At 37.6% G+C, this 21,496-nt stretch overlaps 1 protein-coding gene across 3 annotated transcripts; it reads left to right on the top strand.

The window, feature by feature from the left end:
• The first annotated feature begins 9,299 nt into the window (after positions 1–9,299).
• Positions 9,300–21,494, top strand: LOC147481247 (Ribosomal protein L19 family protein). Of its 3 annotated transcripts, none has more exons than XM_086581311.1 (5): positions 9,300–9,458; positions 9,554–9,832; positions 9,916–10,002; positions 10,115–10,248; positions 21,172–21,494. In XM_086581311.1, the coding sequence occupies exons 1-5, from the start codon at positions 9,435–9,437 to the stop codon at positions 21,278–21,280; spliced, it is 633 nt and encodes a 210-aa protein (XP_086437437.1). In that variant the 5' UTR covers positions 9,300–9,434; the 3' UTR covers positions 21,281–21,494. The 3 variants fall into 3 exon arrangements, with proteins under 3 accessions (XP_086437437.1, XP_086437438.1, XP_086437439.1); XM_086581312.1 differs by having other exon boundaries at positions 9,916–10,006; positions 10,119–10,248; XM_086581313.1 differs by lacking the exon at positions 9,916–10,002.
• The last annotated feature ends 2 nt before the right edge of the window (positions 21,495–21,496 follow it).

Raw genomic sequence — 21,496 nt, 5'->3', positions numbered from 1 at the left:
GGATATGTTACCTAGATGCATCGGTTTTTAATTGAAACATTATTAAGCGTGTCCAAGTCTACTATGCCCACGAGATCAAATGACTTCTCAACCATATAAGAAGAAGTAGATGCTTTATTAAATTCAAAATCAGTTACATTGAGCTTAAACAAGCCTTCATCTAAATAACCTTTACCCACAAAGGTTCCCCTTAGTCGGAACAAATTTGTGCGACTCAAAGACAAGTTTGAACCCCTTCTTACTTAAAAGGGAACCGAAACCAGATTTTTCCTAATATCGGGGAACATAAAGAACATCCTTCAAATTAAGAACATTTCGAAGTGAACTTCAAATTAACAATCCCTTTTTCCTTCAACTCTAGAAGCCCGGATGAGTTACCCATGAACGGACTTTCTCCTTCTCCCGGAGGAGTGAAGGGCCTTAAATGCACTTTTAGTGCCACGGATGTGTTTGGTAGCCCGGTGTCTACCCACCGGTCGATCATGTTACTCACCAAGTTACCCTCGGTAACCACAGTGAGAAAAGTTACCATCACGAACTACATTTTTGCTTGTGCCTTGTCTTTCTTCCCATCATTCGGACCTTTTTGAATTCTGATCCGGGGCTATATGACCTCGAGATCCGCACACATAGCAATGAATTTCAGGGATTGTAAGTTTTCTTTTAAAGTGAGGTTGGGACTGTTTATTCTTGTTAGCATATGGTTTCTTTTGACGGGGAATTTAGTTGATTTAGACTTAGAAGAACTAGCAGCGTTACCTTCCACCAGGTTAGCCTTAGCCTTCATTTCTGAAGTCTCCACATTGATTTGACCTTCCTGTTATCCTCCTCGATCCGAAGGTTGACGATCGGATCTTCTAGTGTCATCTCTTTCTTCTTATGTTTGAGATTTGTTTTTGTACTCCTTCCACGAGGAAGGGAGTTTCTCAATGATGGAAGCAACACGGAAGCCTTTGCAGATTTTATAACCTTCTGCAAAATCTCATGAATAATTATTTGCGGCTCCTCCACTTGAGAAACAACAGATTTCCCATCTTCCATCTTGAATTCGAAACTTTCCTACAAGAAACTTCTTAGAACACGCATCTTGATAGCATACTTCTTATCAAGTAAACTCCACAATTCGATTAGCGATCGCATTACTACGGCATAAACATCATACAAATCAAGGGAAAGACAATCAAGTATATAATTTCTACATAAATAGTCTTTCTTTTCCCATCTGTCCACACCACCAGAACGACCAGGTTCATCTTCATTTTCATTGTAAATGGGTTTCTCAATCGAAATCCATTCAACCAATTTCAGAGTAGTCAGATAAAATCTCATTTTCATCTGCCAGCGCTTAAAATTTCTGCCATCAAAAATTTCAGGCTTGACAGACTTACCACTAGGTTTTTCCATCTTAGCAGTATTAACAACAACGAGCACAATACTAGATAATAACAGATCGTTATTAGACAATCGAATTTTTCGTCTTAAGATTGTATAAATCTAGTATTGAAAAACAGTAATAATAAAGCAGGTAAAACTTATCACTGAGGATTGTGCTCGGCACAATTTCCTTAAGACGAAAAACGCCGCCGGTATGGTTCTTTGCCGACCTCAAGCGTCGTCTCCGGGATACAACAATGGCGGTGTATGGCGTGTCACCGACCAATGACAGCTCTGCGTAGAAACTCACCGGGATACTCCGGACTAGGTTTTTGATTTGAAGAACTAAAAAATAATGTTGTGTTTTAAGCTTTTTGTTAAACAAGAGAGAGTTTTGTTTTATAGATTGCCACTAAAAAAGGCGAGAGTCATCGTTTTTTGCCAAAAATTGTTTGACTCGAATCAAGGAAAGATTTTGAAACGGTTCTGCTTTTATTTTTTTGGAAAGAAGACCAAAAGATTTTGCAAAAACAAGCCCAAGATACTTCGCACCCGCGAAGCCCGATTGGGTGGATTTGCACCTAGCTTGTAGCGGCGTGTGTGGGCACCGCAGCAGCACTAAGGTTTTCGGAGCTCCCACCTCGAGAGCCCCCAAACCAAGGAGGCCTTTGTGTAGCGGCGAGCACCTCCTTATATCTCTACACTATCCCTCCATAAGGACACAACCAATATAAACTTAAGAGTCTTAAGTTTAGTAACCAATAATGGGACTAAAGCCCCCACATTAGAGTGTAGTAGATACAAAAAGGTCATGGGTTCAAACCCATGAGGACACAAATTCATTCACATTTCCAACAATCCCCCACATGAATGGAATTATTAAGAAACAGAAGAAAAGAAAAAACAAAACAAGAATGTCTGGAGTATGAAGAAGTTATGAATGGGCTGAAGGTGTCATATGACTTGAACCTTCGCTTGGTGTTTGTCTGTCGGGATTACTAGTTGACCAGTGACCTTAGTCTTGAACTGTTCAACATATATGTAAGCCAAGTCAACAGGTAACACACATAACTTCAAAAATCATCATAGAGTTCCCTCAGTTGTGCTCGTATAGCCATGAGCTTCCCAGGTTTCATGAGTGCTCTAGAGAACAAGCCTATAAGTTCTCATAGGAAGCGGCTTTTACTTCCTCACTCATATAGGTGCCTCTATCAGGAGTGTACTGTATCATTACACCCCACTGGAAAAACCAGCTATAGAAAGCATTAAGAGTATTCACTCATCCTTTAAAAGATACAGAAGGTACTACTACATCATAGGGATGGGTACAGAGTTTTCACTCTAGGTGTAGTACCCCCACAAATCACGCAGATAACTTGTTTCCCCATTGAACCTTGATCCTGGGATCTCCATTCACCAAGGTTGGGTGTGGAGTTATCGGTGATTTAATAAAATAGGCAATTAGTCTTTAATAGACTTTAGCCCCATCCCCTCGATGTACTAAAACCAACTCTCTAGCCGGGCCTTTAGTTAAAGGATCGACTAAATTTTCTTTTGACCTCACAAAGTCAATAGCTATGATCCCATCTCTTAACAAGCTGTCGCATACGGTGTTATGTCTTCGACGAATATGTCGAGATTTCCCATTATAGGAAGTATTTTTGGCCCTCAAGATAGCGGCTTGGCTATCACAATGAATAGAGGCAGGTGGAGCGAGGTTTAGGCCAAAGCGGGATATCCATCAAAAATTCCGATCCACTCTGCTTCCTCACTAGCTTTGTCTAAAGCTATAAACTCAGATTCCATAGTGGAGCGGCAATGCAAGTTTGCTTAGATGATTTCCAAGACATCGCACCCCCCGCCATAGTGAACACATAGCCACTAGTGGATTTAGATTCCGAGAATCAAGCAATCCAATTGGCATCACTTTGTACCCCTCAGCCGCAATTTGGATATCCGCCATAATGAACACCATAATTTGAAGTGTATTTCAAATATCTCAATACTCACGATAAGAGCATCCCAATGCTCATTCTTTGGGATTTATGGTGTATCTACTAAGTTTGCTTACGGTAAGCTATGTCGGGTCTAGTGCGGTTCATAAGATACATGAGACTACCTATAACCCTAGAAAACTCTAAAGGAGATACACCTAATCCGGTATTTTTTGTCAAATGTATACTAGGATCATATGGTGTTCGGGCGGTATCTGATCAAATTGATTAAATCTTTTAAGCATTTTTCTACATAATGAGATTGAGACAAAGTAATTCCATCGAATTATACACAATCTTAATGCCAAGAATGACATCGGCAATACCCAAATCTTTCATGTCAAAATGCTTACTCAAAAAGATTTAGTCTTATTGACGGTCTCTAAACTGGTTCAATGATCAACATGTCATCCACATATAAGCGGATAATTACACCGATTGTTTCTCAAATTTACAATAAATGCATTTATCGCCTCATTAATATTAAAACCATTAGAGATTAGCACACTATCAAATTTCTCATGCCCTTTGTTTAGGAGCTTGTTTGAGACCAGTAAAGAGATTTCTTTAGCCTACAAACTTTTCTCTCAAGGCCTTCTAAAACAAACCCTTACGGGTGATCCATATATATCTCCTCTTGTAATTCCCCATTTAGAAATGCCGTTTTAACGTCCATTTGGTGAATTACAAGATTACTGAAAATAGAAGCAAAAAGGCTATTAACATTCGATAGATGTAATCCTTGTCCACGGAGAGTAGGTATCAAAGAAATCAAACCCTCTCTCTCTTTTATAGCCTTTTGCTACTAATCTCGCTTTATATTTATCAATGGATCCATCGCCTTTTAAGTTTCTTTCTAAATAACCATTTATTTCCAATAGTTTTACTACTGGGGGCAACTCAACCGGCTCCAAGTGTTATTGGTTATAATGGACTCATATTCACTTAGAATGGCCTCTCTCCAAAAATGGCATCGAGGAAGATGACATGGCCTCGGATAGGTCCGAGGATCCTCCTCTACTAAGAAAGTAAGGAAATCAGTCCAAAAGAGGTGTTAGTCCTAGGTCTTTTCTTCTCCCGAAGTTCAATTTCATCTTGTGAGAAGAATCTTCTCGAACTCTAGGAGCAAGTGTAGAAGAACTATGAGTCCCTCCCCGATCTCTCAATAAATGGGAATTTATCCTCAAAAAAGACAGACATCCCTAGACTCAATAATGGTATTATCATCAACAAATTTATTTTTAGATTTGAAGACTAAAACTCAGAGGCCTTTGCTATTACGTGCATACCCAATAAAGACACAATCTACAGTTTAGGGCCAAGTTTAGTCCTCTTGGGTGTTGGTATAGATACCTTAGCCAAACACCCCCCACTTTTAAAGAATCTATAAAGTCGGATTGTCCTATTTTTCCACATCTCATATGGAGTTTTATCGTGTCTTTAAAAGGTATCTTATTGAGAATATAACAGCCGTTAGCAAAGCCTCCCCCATAGGTTCATAGAAGCCCCAGAGCTATTGATCATTGAATTGATCATATCTTTGAGAGTCCTATTTTTCCTCTCTGCTATCCCATTGGATTAGGGGAGCATAAAGGGCGATGGTCTCATGTACAATACCATTATTTTCACAAAATTTATTGAAAGGACGGAATATTCACCTCCTCTATCGGACCTAACTATTTTTATTTTCTTGTCTAACCGGGTTCTCAACTTCAGGTTTTAAAGGAAATAAATTTAGCTAAACTATCATCCTTACTCTTAAGAAGATAAATATGAATGAAACGTGAAGCATCATCAATGAATGTAACAAAATATTTATTACCTCCTCTAGTCATGTAACCTTTAAGATCACATAAGTCGATTGTGAATCAATGCCAACAACTTCGGTGTTTCTTTCTACCTTTTTGAAAGGTTTCCTAGCATATTTAGATTCTACACATACTTCACATCTCTTATTTTTCAGAAATAGTATTCTTGGATATGTTACCTAGATGCATCGGTTTTTTAATTGAAACATTATTAACGCGTGTCCAAGTCTACTATGCCACAGATCAAATGACTCAACCATATAAGAAGAAGTAGATGCTTTATTAAATTCAAAATCGGTTACATTGAGCTTAAACAAGCCTTCATCTAAATAACCTTTACCCACAAAGGTTCCCCCTTTAGTCGAGGAACAAATTTGTCCGACTCAAAGACAAGTTTGAACCCCCCTTCTTACTTAAAAGGGAACCCGAAACCAGATTTTTCCTTATATCGGGGAACATAAAGAACATCCTTCAAATTAAGAACATTTCGAAGTGAACTTCAAATTAATGAGTCCCTTTTCCTTCAACTCTAGAAGCGGATGAGTTACCCATGAGCGGACTTTCTCCTTCTCCCGAGGAGTGAAGGGCCGAAATGCACTTTTAGTGCCACCGGATGTGTTTGGTAGCCCCGGTGTCTACCCCGGTCGGTCATGTTACTCACCAAGTTAACCTCGGTAACCCGCAGTGAGAAAAAAAGTTACCATCCCGAACTACATTTGCTTGTGCCTTGTCTTTCTTCCCATCATTCGGACCTTTTTGAATTTTGGTCGGGGCTATATGACCTCGAGATCCACACACATAGCAATGAATTTCGAGGATTGTAAGGTTTCTTTTAAAGTGAGGTTGGAATTTGTTTATTCTTGTTCGCATATGGTTTCTTTTGGCGGGGAATTTAGTTGATTTAGACTTAGAAGAACTAGCGGCGTTACCTTCAAACCGGGTTAGCCTTAGCCTTCATTTTGAAGTCTCCACATTGATTTGACCTTCTGTTATCCTCCTCGATCGAAGGTTGACGATCGGATCTTCTAGGGTCATCTCTTTCTTCTTATGTTTGAGATTTGTTTTTGTACTCCTTCCACGAGGAAGGGAGTTTCTCAATGATGGACCAACACGGAAACCTTTGCAGATTTTATAACCTTCCCCGCAAAATCTCATGAATAATTATTTGCGCTCCTCCACTTGAGAAACAACAGATTTCCCATCTTCCATCTTGAATTCGAAACTTTCCTACAAGAAACTTCTTAGAACCCTTAGATCTTGTTAGCATACTTCTTATCAAGTAAACTCCACAATTCAAGAGAGTGCTTGATCATACACAAAGATAAACATCATACAAATCAAGGGAAAGACAATCAAGTATATAATTTCTACATAAATAGTCTTTCTTTTCCCATCTGTCCACACCACCAGAACGACCAGGTTCATCTTCATTTTCATTGTAAATGGGTTTCTCAATCGAAATCCATTCAACCAATTCGAGTAGTCGGATAAAATCTCATTTTCATCGCCGGTAACTTAAAATTTCGCCATCAAAAATTTCGGGCTTGACAGACTTACCACTAGGTTTTTCCATCTTAGCAGTATTAACAACAACGAGCACAATACTAGATAATAACAGATCGTTATTAGACAATCGTTTTTTCGTCTTAAGATTGTAGTAATCTAGTATTGAAAAGCGATAATAATAATAAGCGGGTAAAACTTATCATCGAGGATTGTGCTTTCGGCACAATTTCCTTAAGACGAAACGCCGCCCGGTATGGTTCTTTGCCGATTTCGCCGTCGTCTCCCGGATACAACAATGGACGATGGGCCAGCGTGTCACCCCACCCAATGACCGCTAAGTAGAAACTCTTAGGATACTCGGACTAGGTTTTGATTTGAAGAACTAAAAGCTTGTAAGTCAAAACTTGTTTTAGCCTTTTTTCGATAAACAAGAGAGTGTTTTGTTTTATAGATCGCGAAGCCACTCGCCCTCAAAGCAGAGTCACGTCGAGACGCGCCAAGACTAAGGTTTTCGGAGCTCCCACCTCCCAGAGAGCCCCCAAACCAAGGGCGCCTTGTGTCGCGGCTGAAAGCACCTCCTTATATCTCTACACTATCCCTCCATAAGGACATTAACCAATATAAACTTAAGAGTCTTAAGTTTAGTAACCAATGTGGGACTAAAGCCCCCCACATTAGAGTGTAGTAGATACAAAAGGTCATGGGTTCAAACCCATGAGGACACAAATTCATTCACATTTCCAACACCACCATCCAAAGTCCTAATCTCCAAACCCATCCATATATCACTCTCTTTTACAATCCCATCTCTCAAACTTAATGCCAAAACCTACCAACGCAGGTTTTTTAGTGAATAAGTGAAAAAGGAAGATTGGGTAGTAGTGTTTTTCAGTGATTGGGTATTGGAGGTTTGAAAAAGATTGGTTTTTGAGAAGTGGGGTTGTGTTTAAACTTTAAAGTTGTAAAGGATTTAAAGGGGACATAGATCAAATTGGTTTTGGTGACTTTTAACTTGTTTTTATTAGATTTGAAGTCTGGAATTTGTTTCTAAGTGCTCATTTTGAGCAAAACTAATCTGAAACTTGAAGAAGAAATAAATAAGATTGGAGTTATAGTGGTGTGAATTGGTTTGAATCTCCATATAGTGTGTAAGTGAAGTGCGGTTGATGAAATGAAAAGTTGAATTTTCGAGAGTTACAGACTATGTGGGGTAGTGGGATTTGTGTTCCACATTGAGATAAGATGGAACGAACCTTAGCATATGGAACAAAGGGAAAGAAGATTATGGAGGATCTCTCCAAGTATTCCCATAGTCCTGCTCACTCATCTGTGATTCACCGTGACTACGTGGCTCTCAAACGAATTGTCTCTGCCTTGCCCCGTTTACCGAAGGCTGGTGAGGTGAACACTGAAAATGACTTTGTAGCTGCTGAGCTTCAGGCTGATGTTGTCTCAGCTACAATAGATCGACGTGATGTCGTCCCTGGTTGCGAGACTCCATTACATGTTGTTGTTCGCCTCCGTGATGCCACTTATGTTGAGATCCTTATGGCAGTAGGTGCTTATTGGAGCCTTCAGAAACTGTATGCACCCGGAAGGATTCTAAAATTAAAAGTAAAAGATTTGGAAAATGGGTTTCCTTTGCCTTCCTTTTTCTACTAGGAACAGCAGTAATAAAAAAAAATTGGAAACTTTGATAGACACCGATTTGGTTGTCTTCCTCGTAAGGAATTCACAGTTGTTCTGATTTCAACACGAATTTCGATATGTGCTCGGCAGTTGTTTTGTTTTCTGAGTTGATGAATATGATTGGTGAAAAAAATGAAAAGGAGATTGGAAAATGGGTAAAGACGTATGTTAAAAATAGAGGGTTTTTACAAATTTTAAATAGGTAGGGGCAAAATTGTCAATATATAAAATATCAATGTCTGTTACACATAAAATTGATGGAGTGGGGGGCAATTACTAATGATTTTGAAAATGGAGGGTTTTCACCTATGTTGCACGGACACTGACGAAGACGCGGCGACTCGGTTATATCTAAAAAAAAGTAGGATGCGGACGCGACAAATGATGCAGAAATTAATTAATATTTATAATTTTATTTTATATAAATTAAACAGTAAAAACTAAATTAAATATATTAACATTCATAAATTCAAAACTATTAAAAATAAATAGCTACAAAATTAAGTTTAATATTTCCCAATCTAACTTTAAAAACATGTCGTAAGTCTTAAGAAAACAAAAAATAAAAAAAATTGAGTTTTTTAATATTATTTTGATTTATTATTTATTTTTTTGGGTCAAAATCTGCGTTCTGACTATGTTAACTGTGTCCTGACTGCGTCTTGATCCGCATCTGGTTTAGTTGACCGCGTATTGACCGTACATACTGTGTACGACGCGGACACAGCCCATCCGTAGCTGCATCCATATTTTAGACGCGGACACAGCCCATCCGTAGCTGCGTCCGTGTTTTAGAGGTTTTCACGAAAGGGCTGCACTAATTGGGATGTTAAGTCAAAAAAGCCCTTGTCCAATAGGACCACATACTAAGTTTTTCGAAATAGGACCTCTAGTGTATAGTGTATTAGTTGTCTACGCTACTTTCACAGTTTTACATTTTTTGCCATCCCCATATTTCCAGATAAGACTCTATCTGACACCCAAAGACAATCGCGCTTCTCCTTCCCACGACTCAAAGACACTCACCAAAAACCTCCCTCTAAATTAAATCATCACACACCCCATGGCTTCCTCATTACTCCCTCAGGTACACACACACTCTCTCTCTCTCAACTATCTATTTAATTTACACATAACATATATTTTTTTATCTAACATTTCATATTTTAAAAAAATATGCAGGCACTATTTTCAAACCCAAGAACTACCCATTTCCCGTCCCATATATCTTCCCTAAAACCCAGTTCAATTACTCTTTCCAATGTTTCCTCGACACGTGTACGTTCTAAAATTGTACCCATTGTCACTAGACAAAATAAAAGGAGGTCAGTACTAGTTAGAGCAGAAGGAGAGAATGAGAATCCCGAGGTGGAAGTCGCCGAGTCGGTTTCTGTAGCTGTGGTTGAACCTGAAGTCAAACCTCCACGTAAACCTGTAGTCAAACTTGGAGATATAATGGGGGTACTATTTTTTTTTGTTATTTTTTGTACTAGTTATTCTAATAGTTTTGTTTTAATTATTTATATCTGAATGGGGTTGTTTAGATTTTGAATAAGAGGGCGATTGAGGCCTCGGATAAAGAAAGGCCTACTCCTGACCTTAGGACTGGAGATATTGTGCAGATTAAATTGGCAAGTTTGTTTTTTTTTTTGTTTTTTTTTTTTTTTTTTTTTTTTTTTTTTTTTTTTTTTTTTTCTTGTGTAGAATTTTGTGATGTTTTATTTGTGTATATATAATATGCAGGAAGTGCCGGCAAATAGGCGTAGGCAATCTATATATAAAGGGATAGTTATATCGAAGCAAAATGCAGGGATTCACACGACTATTCGTATTCGGAATATAATTGCTGGTATTGGCGTCGAAATTGTATTTCCAGTGTAAGTATCTCTTTTCTCTTAGTTTTTCATTAGTTACTTGATTATTTCCGCTTGGTGTGTGTGTGTGTGTATGTGAGCTTGTGGTTGTGACTTGTGAGTAGCAGACAGTTTTGGAAACGTACAACTATTTTAAGCAATACATGGTTAAGAGAAATATGTGAAAATGGTTATAATTTGTTTGCTTTGATAATGAGACAGTGAGAATTATAATTTCAGTTATGTATTTATAGAACCTTTAAAACTGAATATGGGTACAGACATAACAGAATACACAAAAGAGTAAAAACTGAATTGTAACAACTTTGCTGATGCGGATAACAGTCTAACTGAATCTTGTTTAGCTGACTTGCATTACGAGTTGGCTTGCTCATGTGTCTTCAGTCTGCTTACAAGTAAAATTCATTTGTTGATCTTCTATCTCTTATTGCACACAATGCCTTCAGCAGTAGAGCCTTTCAAAGATATCAAGATGTATTTGACTGCAATCATGTGTTGAACTCTAGGATTGTGAATGAATTGTCAAACTTGGTTATATGCAAAATAGATGTCACGTCTGGTCTAAATGAGGTATTGCAGTGCATCTACAATGGACCTATATTCAATTGGATTAGATAAGAGAGGTGTGGAGAAGGGATAAGGTTTAGTAGTGGAAGAAAGGGAGTTACACGGTTTCACATCTAGCTATATTCAATTGTTATCTATCTTGATTCTTGAGTAGGTCAATGGTGTGTTTTGTCTGGGTCAAGAACAGAGTGCTCAAGTTTTCTGTGTATTTCAAGACCTAGAACATAGCTAAGATGACCCAAGTCTTTCACAGTGAAGGATTATTTGAGTTGCCGTATAACAGTGTTACAAGTGATTGAATTCCCACTAATAAGGATGTCATCAACATTAACTCAGATGATTGTGATAGTAGAGTGAGATTTGAGCTATGAAAGCCTAGAGAGAATAGAGCCTGAGTGAGTTTCTCATACCAACCTCTGGGAGCTTGTTTGAGACCATATAAGGTTTTATGGAGTTTGCAGACACAGAAAGGTTTGGTTGGATCAACCAAACAGGATGTTGGATCATGAACAGTTCCTCTTCTAGATTTCCATGAAGAAATGCATAACTCAGATCAAGTTGTTTTATTGGCCAATCGAACTGAAGGGCTATGAGGAGTAGGATTTTTATTGTTACGGGTTTTACACTGGTAGAGAATGTGGCAGAGTAGACTAGCCCTTGTTTTTGGTGATACCCTTTGGCAACTAGGATGGCTTTTATCTTCCAACAGTGCCAGCTGCCTCATGGTTATCTTAAACACCCACTTACATCTACCAAGGTTTTGTTTGGAAGTGTAAGGAACTAAAGACCGTCACATCATGTTGCAAGTGTTTGTTGTTAGTTTCGAGACTTTAGCTGGCTGTTGACTTTGAGAAGTAGGATTTAAAGTAGATGAAATGTTATTTTGTGTAGTTTCTGTCAAAACTGGTGTCAGAACAGGTTGTGTAGGTATAGATGGATTTTGTGATGTTTGTACTGATTGAGTAGGTGACTAAGAATGCGATGCTTGAGTTGAGGAGTGTAATGGTGCATGCAATGATGTTTGAACTGGTGAACGCATTTGAGAATGCACTGGTGAAGAATTTTGTGTGTGAACTGGTGCAGAGTCATTAGAGATAGTAGGAGAATTTAGAGTGGTGTAAGAGAGTTTTTCTACATAATCAAGGAGGAATAAGAGGTAAAAAGTTCTTTAGAAGATCCAGGAATTGAAGTATTTTGATTTTTGACGAGTTGTTTTGATGCTGAATTTTGAAAGGGACTTCTTCTTCATTGTAAATGACATGCCTTGAAATATCGACTCTTCCTATCGAGACATCTAGATTTCTGTACCCTTCAAAAAGAGTATTGTAGCCAATGAATACACATGACTTTGTTATATACTCAAGTTTGTGTTTAGTGTAGGGTTTTAATTGAGGTTTTGAGGTCTCACCTATTGAAAGGAAACTTGGTAGAGAAGTATGATTGGAAAAACATTAAATGCTCAACTGGCTCTATTTTGTTGATTGGGAACCCTTACAATAATGTATCTTTTAAGGGGATGGTTATATGAACTCCACTTAAAGTGACTCCAAAGTTACTCTACCACTAAATACAACGAATTAGAAGCTGATGTTTGGTGGAGATGCTCTCCACACAATAGAGATCATCATCACAAAAAATCAGTTCATTTGAAGATGTACAACCTCGTAAAAAATCGTTTAGAATGTTATGAAATTATCCAACAGCCTAGATTTGTTTAATTTTATAACAACTTTTGACAAGGTTAAACATATTCAATTGAGCTGATTTTTGTTAAGGTGTTCTCCATCATGTGTATATCTCCACAAAATATTAGCCCTCAATTCATCTTGTAAGTCCACTTTTTGGTGGAGCAAACTGGAGTCCCGATAAGGTGGAGTTTATATAACCATCCCCATCTTTTTAAACCTTTTCGGAATGACAATTACCACTCATGGAATTTGCATATAGTATTCTAGTCCCATTAGTTGGACAAAAAAAAAAATAAAAAATAACAAAAAAAAACATCAGACTCTTACGGATACTTGCAATCGATGCTGCATACATCACTTGGACTGGTGAGTCAAGATAAATCAAATCTTGAGTATTTATGGGAGATGGAAGCTCAAAAATCAATTTCCCATCAATCATCTCGTCCAAATCATCTTTAACATTTTGGGCTTTAGTTTTATATGATAGAAAAAGTATAAAAAAAATCTCGTCTCCAATATCAAGCAAAACCATACCACCAAATTCAGCTTCAAATGTTCTTGTGACAAAAAAAAGAAAATTTATTTTGGTATATTAACGACTACATAAAAAAGCTTTCTTGCCCGAAATTGATCTGAACTTTGAAGATGAAAGAACTAAACAAACTTAACAAATGAGAGTTTTTATTGTTATACAATATGTTGGAAAACCAATAAGACGTAGGTCATGTAAATTGGTTACATCAACTAGTCTTTTAATTGAGTAAGAAAAATTCAAAAGAGATTTAGTTAAAAGGACTGCGACACTTTTCGAATAATTGAGAAAGTTTAGTTAGAACTTAGAAGCCATGTCCCTTTCTTTTTCTATATATTTTTCGAAATGACTCGAGAAACATCATAGTCCTAAGTAAAATCACTTTTGAAGTTATTTTCTGCAAATAGAAAAATAGTTAGTGTAACCAATTTACATGACCTACGTCTCATTGGTTCCCAACGTATTGTGGAACAATAAAAATTTCTATTTATTGAGTTATTTCATCTTTAAGATTCGGATCAATTTTGGATGACAAGGCTTCTTGATGTAGTGGTAAATTACGATCTATCTAAAGAAGTTTTCTTTTTTCGGTCACAAGAACATTTTATTTGGAATTAAATACCTCATTTTGAAGCTGAGTTTGGTGGTGTGGATTGCTTGATATTAGGGACAAATGAGTTTATTCTACCCTTTCTGTCGTATATAGAACTAAAACCCAAAATTTCAAAGATGTGAGATGATTGATGAGAAACTGATTTTTGAGTCCCCACTTCCTATAAATGTTCAAAATTATCTTGATTAACTAGTCTAAGTGATGTACATACTGATTGTATGTTTATAGAAGAGTGAGTTGCATGTTTTTCTTTGTTTATTTTATTTTTGTCCAATTGATGAGACTAGGATACTTGATGCAAATTTCATAAGTAATAATTGTCATCCGAAAGGTTTAAAATATACGTTATTGGAAGGGTTCCCAAACAAAAGATAGCCAATTGAGCGTTTAATGTTTTTCCAACCATACTTCTCTTCCAAGTTTCCTTTCAAAAATCCAAATACTTCTTCATTATGTTGTGGAGTTTGAGGACATGAAAAAAATGAGTATACCATTAAATTTGAGAAGGTTTTCAGTTTCGTGCTAACAAAATTTCCACCACATTCTATCCAAATTTCCACCACATTCTATCCGTACAGGTCTTTTGATTTGGTATTCAGTAGGGTTTCAACATTTGTTTTGAACACAGAGAACTATTGTAGAATTCTGTTTTTTTACTGATTGGATAAGACCAACAGAATCTTGACCAATCATCGACAAAACTAGCATACTATCTATAACTAGAACAAGAAATGATTGGCGAAGGTCCCCCCAAGTCTATATAAAAAGAGTTGTAAGGAACTCAAAGACCTTATTTGCGACTTAACATAAAACATTTGTGACTTTTCCTTTGTTGGCAAGATGAACAGAAGCTTGATAGCTGAGAAGATCATTAAGGAGATAGCTTGTTGTTAGCTAGAACTTTACTCAGAATAAGTTGAGTTGGATATTTCAGTCTCTTATGCCAAATAGCAGAAGCCATTTTGCTAGATATAGAAGGCTGATGACTGGGTTTGAAGAATCAATCCTTTAGTTGAGAAGGTGATCTTCGTTTTGATTAATTTGATCTTCGGTTTGAAGAATTTGAGCTTCATTTTGAAGATCTGAAGATGAATTTGAAGGTAAGTATGGAGGTTTAATGGTGAAAATTAAGTTCTGATTAATGGTGAAATTAAGTTCTGATTAAAGGTTTAATGGTGGTGGATCGATTTCTCTTTCGAGCTCCAATACTCTTTGCTTTTAAAATGAGTGAAAATTATAACTTCATTTTAATGAGTTAATAAACTTTACAATGATTGTTCTCCATTTATAGAACCTTTACATCTGAATATAGTTACAGACATAACATAGTTCTTTTACACTAAGGAGTAGAAAACTAGACCCTCATCTTGGTAAACAGACAACAGGTAAAGTAGGGATTTTTGAGCGAGCTTCAGCAGTATTATGTTACATACTCATTCCAATTGTACTGAAAGCTAAATTTATGTGACCTCTGTAAAAAAGCACACGCTCTGTGGAGTGAGATGCTCAATTATGTGCTTATATACAATAGCTTATACAATGGTCTATATGACTATATCTCACTCTACAAATTCATTTAAGACTTGATTTTTTGTAGATCTCATTTTCTCACCATAGAGAATATCCCTACAAAAAATGGGTTTGTTTGGAAATTTCTAAATATGCCAAAAGAGAGTTTCAAATCCTGGTCGTTAAAAAAAAATCACATTTTCAAATCTACTTTTGAAAGGGATAGAGTTTTCGAAATGAACTAAAATTTGTGGATATGATCTATATAGTGATAAGATCGTACCCACAAAATTTCTAAATATGCCAAAAAATATTGAGATGACATGTGAGAAGACTCAGATGATAAGAGGGATCCATATACAACACTTTTTATACAACAGTTTATATAACACCATTTTTTAAGTTGATCTAAGAGCTAATATTTTGTGGGTATGATCTTATCACTATATAGATTATATCGACATGTGAGAAGACTGAGATGATAAGATCGAAAAGATGTTGTAGTCCCAACAAGTGAGAGATTTTGACCATGTGAGACGTAGACAACTAACAAGACTAGGCTAGACCAAAGTGGTAGCGTGTTCGGCCAGCCGTCCCAAACATTTTTTTTTTTTGGATCAGTAAACATGGGATGTGGGGATGTTGTTCTTAGGGACAAGCTAGCAGGAGGAACCTATAACTAGATGATCCAGAATGTTGGTCCTTGGTATGTGTTTGTTTGGGCTCTACCTTCAGTGTGTTCCCATACTTGGACTCTGGCCCAACACCTTTCCGGACTCCGGCCCAACATTTCGGATTCCGGCCCAACACCTTTCCGGATTCCGACCCAACACCTTTACGGACTCCAACCCAACACCTCTCCGAATTCCGGCCCAACACTCCGGATTCGGCCCAACACCTTTCTGGACTCGGGCCCAACATTCTAGATTCAACCCAACATGATTCCGGACTTGGTCTATATCCAAATATTTACAGGTGCATTTGGCACATATTTAATTAGATATGCACATTCTGGTTAACAGAGGACAGATAAGTAGGAAAAAATATCTTATTCAGGAGATAAAGATGAACCAAATCTTTACATGTTTGGGAGTTAGAGTGGAATCCGGATCTTGGAATCCAGACTTTTCCAATAAGAGAGTCTGCTATCACTTTCAGAACGACGTAAACAATTAATACTGCTGAGACTTGATCTCTATTTCCGGACTTGGGTACGTAGGCAGCCATCAGAGGTTCAGTCTCACTTTCTCCATCAATCTATCCACTATTCACAACTCTCATTGTGTTTGGGAATTTCTAGTCCAAACATTTGGCGCCATCTGTGTTTTTTAAATCCACACCAATGGCTAGAGCACAAACTAATGGCCAACATCCTGTAGTTTCCCAACGATCTACTCAGCGCATAATGATTCCTGTCAATGCAACACATACTAATAACATCCCACAAAATGTCGTCTAGGACGTTCCGGAATCTTCACGACATCCATAACATGTTCAACACAATCCAGATGAACTCCAAGCAAAGATACTGAGGCTTACTAAAGAGAATGAAAGACTCCGGAATGCTAGGGGGAAAAGGCCTAGGATTCCCTCTCCAGATAGTTCTGAACAACATTCATCAGCACCAAGAAGGAATCACAATGCTATTGATGATAGGCGAGAACCAGTTCCTCCAGCACAATCCAATGTATGGGACATGCTAGGCTCTGAATCTCATCATTCAACTAGAAGGACAAGTTTCGGACATGGAGTCAGGACTCCTGAAAACTCCCCATCTCGTCATTCTGGACGGAGAAATTTTGATCCACGCGGTCATCGATATCGAGTTCTGACTCCACCCCCATATGTTCATAGATATGATCGGCGTGAACATTCACCCAGACACAACTTCCAAGAAGAATATAATGCTGGACTCGATCGAAGGATTGTAGAAGATATTGTAGCAAGAGCAATCAGAGGAAAAAGTACTCACAATGACCAAATCAGAGACTTAGCAGTAATGGGTTTCTAGCATTATCCATTTTCAGATTACATTTGTAACTATCGTCGCCCTAGGAACTTCAAGAAGCCATACTTCGAAATGTATGATGAAGAGAATGGAGATCCATACACTCATCAGTTTTACTACAAGTCCCAAATGGTTATGAAAAATGATGATGCACTGCTCTGTAAGTTATTTCCAGCCACTCTCAAAGGTGATGTTTTAGTATGGTTTAACTCTCTTCGTTCCAGATCGATTAGAAATTTTCCTGAATTAGCTAAAAAGTTTGTTGATCACTACCAGTATAATTGTGAGCTTAAACAGGATTCTGTTGCCTTATTTAATCTCACAAAAAATTCTGGAGATTCTATCAGAAATTTTCGAAAAAGGTTTCGAACTTTATTCAATGTTACTAACCCTCCATCTGACAAGTTTATTATCCAAGCTTTCAAAAATGCCATAGGATAAGATCGTGGCGGTCTTTATAATTTGCTCACTAGATAGCCACCTTTTTCTAAGTCCGAATTGTTTGATCGCGTTGAAGAGTTTGCACGAGTTGAGGATGATCTCAAAGAAAATATCCAGAAGAACCAAAAAGAGTTCGGATAACTTCCAGTCTAGAACAACAATAAAAATTAGGATAAAAACCAGAAGAACAACTTCCAGTCCGAACAAAACTCCAAAACCAACCATCAGAAAGAAGAAAAAAATTTCACCTCTTTGTCCATTTTCTAAAGTTTACGACAGAATAAAGGGGAGAAATCTTCTTTACAAGCTACGACCATTACCTGAGGATACAACCAACATCAAAGACAAATCCAAAAGATGCAAATTTCATGATGATTTTGGTTACACTACAGATGATTGTAGGTTACTTAGAAATGCGATTCAGCGCTTAGTTGATGACAAGAAGTTTGATGAATTCATACAGAAAGCAGCACAAGTGAAGTTTACAAAACATATGGTAATCAGGGCTGGGCATGCCCCGTATTGACTCCATTTCAAATAATCAGCGGAAGTTTGAGAAAAAACAAAAATTTAATTTTCTAATGGACTGGAACAGAGTCAACGGAATTGATTTTCTTAAAGGTGACAATGTAGAAACATATGAACCTGAGCCCTTATCATTCAGTGATCGTGACTTATATGGAGTATTTCAACCACATTATGATGCTGTTATGATATCAACATTCATTGGAATGTGGAGGGTTCAAAAAATTATGCTAGATACTGGAAGCTCTGTAAATGTTTTATTTTCTAGAGCTTATGTAGAAATGAAGTTGCCACAGGAGCTTATCATTCCGGAAGAAAACCCTATTGTTGGGTTCGATGGAACAACAACTATCCCGATAGGAGTTGTACGTCTACCAGTAATAGTCGGAAACAAGTGGGTTGAAATCAATTTTTTGCTCATGAATTGTCACTCCATATGATGCAATTCTGGGCAGAGATTGGATCCATCAGATGTAGGCAGTTATATCCACTTTCCACCAAGCAGTAAAGTTTCCATGCATATCTCCATCAGATGCAGGTAATTATATCTACTTTCCACCAGGCAGTAAAGTTTCCATGCAAGGAATTTGTAAAATCCGGAGTGATCAGATGGAATCCCACATATGTCATGACAAAGCACTATATGACTACAAACCTTCCGCGGTTCATGCCAATAGTGTCATTCAGGACACTCCATAGAAGTAGCAATTACAGTACGAATCCGCATCCATTTTAGATGAGAAACAAAGGACCTTCCTACTGTTGATAAACTTGAAGAAGTTCAGATTGGAATGAGTCCGGAACATACCACTTTCATATCAACTAAGCTTTCCGAAGTTGAGAGAAATGACATGACAGAATTGTTAAAGAAAAACAGCACAGCCTTTGTATGGAGCATAGATGACATGACTGGAATCAGTCCAGACGTAGCATGTCATCATGTTGATATGGATCCTACAACGAAACCTGTCAGGCAAAGACCAAAGCGCATGGCACCTGATAAAAGGCTAAAAGTCAATGAAGAGGTTAGTCGTTTATTGAAGGCTAAGTTTATTCGACCCGTAGAATATCCTAAATGGTTATCAAACATTGTTGTAGTTACCAAGAAGAATGGCAAATTAAGAATGTGTGTAGATTTCATTAAACTTAATGAAGTTTGCCCACTTAATCCTTGCCTTTTGTCTAAGATAAATGATTTAGTTGATGTTACTTCAAGATATCAGAGGATTTCATTCATGGATGCTTCCTCTGGTTTTTACCAAATACTCTTGTATGGTCCGGACCAAGAACATACAACCTTTCTTACAGATATAGGCATTTATTGTTTTACAGTCATGCCTTTTGGCCTTAAAAATGCCTCAGCCAGCTTTCAGAAATTAGGCAACACAATTTTTGAATGCCTAATAGGTGATACTGTGGAAATATATATTGATGACATAGTCATTAAGTCATGGTTAACAAGTGATCATCTTCGAGATCTTCAGAAAACCTTTGATGGGGTAATAAAATTCAATCTTAAATTGAATCCAGCAAAATGTTCTTTTGGAGTTTTCCTCTAGGAATATTTGGGTTATCTTATGACCCATAGAGGCATTGATGGGCAAGAAATGTTTGGACAAGAATTTCCCAAACACTAGTTAGGGTTGTAAAAGTGAGCGGATTGGTGGAGAAGATGAGACTGAATCTCTGATGGCTGCCTACGTACCCAAGTCCGGAAACAGGGATCAAGTCTTAACAATATTGCTTGCGTAGTTTGAAAGTGAGAGCAGACTCTCTTATTGGAAAGGTCTGGATTCCAAGATCCGGATTCCGCTCTACCCCCAAACCTCTAAAGATTTTGTTCATCTTTATCTCCTGAATGAGATATTCTTTCCTACTTATCTGTCATCTGTTGACCAGAATGTGCATGTTTAATTAAACATGTGCCAGATGCAACTGTAAACATTTGGATATGGACAAAGTCTGGAATCATGTTGGGCCAGAGTCCGGAAAGGTGTTGGGCCGGTGTCCAAGTCTGGGAACACACTGAAGGTGGGGACCAAACAGTGTTCCCACAAAATTTTGTATTAGTAAAAGTTTAGTCTCAAATGTGTGTTGTTGTACACTATGGCTTTTGTATTTTCTTTTTTGCCATTGCTCGCACGTTTGTGAGTGTGTTAGGTTGTCTTTGAAATCATGTTACATTACATTACTGTTGGCTGTGGGAGATTACGTTGTTAGGGGTGGGGCGAGGGCAAGGTGTTAGGTTTCTCAACTATCGCCTTGGTTTCTCAAACTAACCCCTTGGGCCGCCCTAGGTATGCCTTTGATTGCTTTGGAACTGGTGTGCCTGTGGCGTGGCGGAATAATTACCTCATCCATACCTAGCTATCTGCCTGAAATATCACCTGATTACTCTTATTTGAGACTTTTAGTGTTGTCTTCAAAATGGGAACTTACTTGAGCACACTACAACTTTGGGACTCGGCCTGATTTAGGAATTTGTTCCTAGTTAGAGAAAATTTTACCTGATTTAGGGAGGAATTTGTTCCTAGTTAGAGAAAATTTTACCTGATTTAGGGACTTTTGAAATTCTGTCTTAAGTGCCAAGTTTGACTACTTTGAAACTAAGGTCCCAATATGGCAAAGTTCTTGAATATCGCTGATAAGAAATCTTTTTTGTAAGGTGAGCATTTTGTGGCATTACCGTATAGATTGGTTGGAAACAGAAGTATATTCCTCAGAGTTTTTACTATCCTAGCTTCGCCGGCAACTGTTGGTTTTTCTTTCCTAACCTTGTGCAAAGCACTGTTTCAATGTTGGTTTGGCACAGCACCTAGGATACGTACTATCCTTAAGTCAATACATAATATGAACCATCAATATATATCCTCTAAAATTGATTATTTCATTGGATGGTGAGTGGTTGCTTTGGAGGTGGCTGGCTATGAGATTATAGAGAATCATTCAGATAATGAAGTTAAAGTTCATATTTCAAATATTTTCTATTTGTGTTTCTTCTTTAAGCATTAACTGGGTGCAAACTTTTCCGGTTTTTATTCAGGTATTCACCAAACATCAAAGAGATCAAGGTAGTTAAGCACAGGAAGGTCAGGAGGGCCAGACTGTATTTTTTGAGGGATAAGCTTCCCAGACTTTCCACCTTCAAGTAGAGAACATCAGCAACAGTTTCGTTTGAAGTTACTTCTCACGGGATCCCCGAAGATGACGATTGTTTTATTTGTGCATTGTTAAAAAATTGTACAACTGTTCCATATCTGCTCATTGTATCAGAGTACTCTTTTTGTTTTCCCATTTTGTTATGTTCTATGTTTGGACAAACTTTAAATTAGTAATTTACTCAGGAAAATATACGTTGTATGCGCACA

This window comes from Coptis chinensis, chromosome 8 (assembly GCF_015680905.1).
Source record: "Coptis chinensis isolate HL-2020 chromosome 8, ASM1568090v1, whole genome shotgun sequence".
NCBI classification, from domain to species: domain Eukaryota; kingdom Viridiplantae; phylum Streptophyta; class Magnoliopsida; order Ranunculales; family Ranunculaceae; genus Coptis; species Coptis chinensis.
The sequence above is the reverse complement of the archived record's forward strand: the minus strand, read 5'-3'. Positions and strand labels throughout refer to the sequence as shown.

Excerpts from the sequence above, each read along its gene's own strand:
- LOC147481247 (XM_086581311.1), top strand. The coding sequence starts at position 9,435 with ATGGCTTCCTCATTACTCCCTCAG. Across the intron at positions 9,833-9,915 it reads AACTTGGAGATATAATGGGG|ATTTTGAATAAGAGGGCGAT; the intron begins GTACTATTTTTT and ends GGGGTTGTTTAG. Across the intron at positions 10,249-21,171 it reads GTCGAAATTGTATTTCCAGT|GTATTCACCAAACATCAAAG; the intron begins GTAAGTATCTCT and ends GTTTTTATTCAG.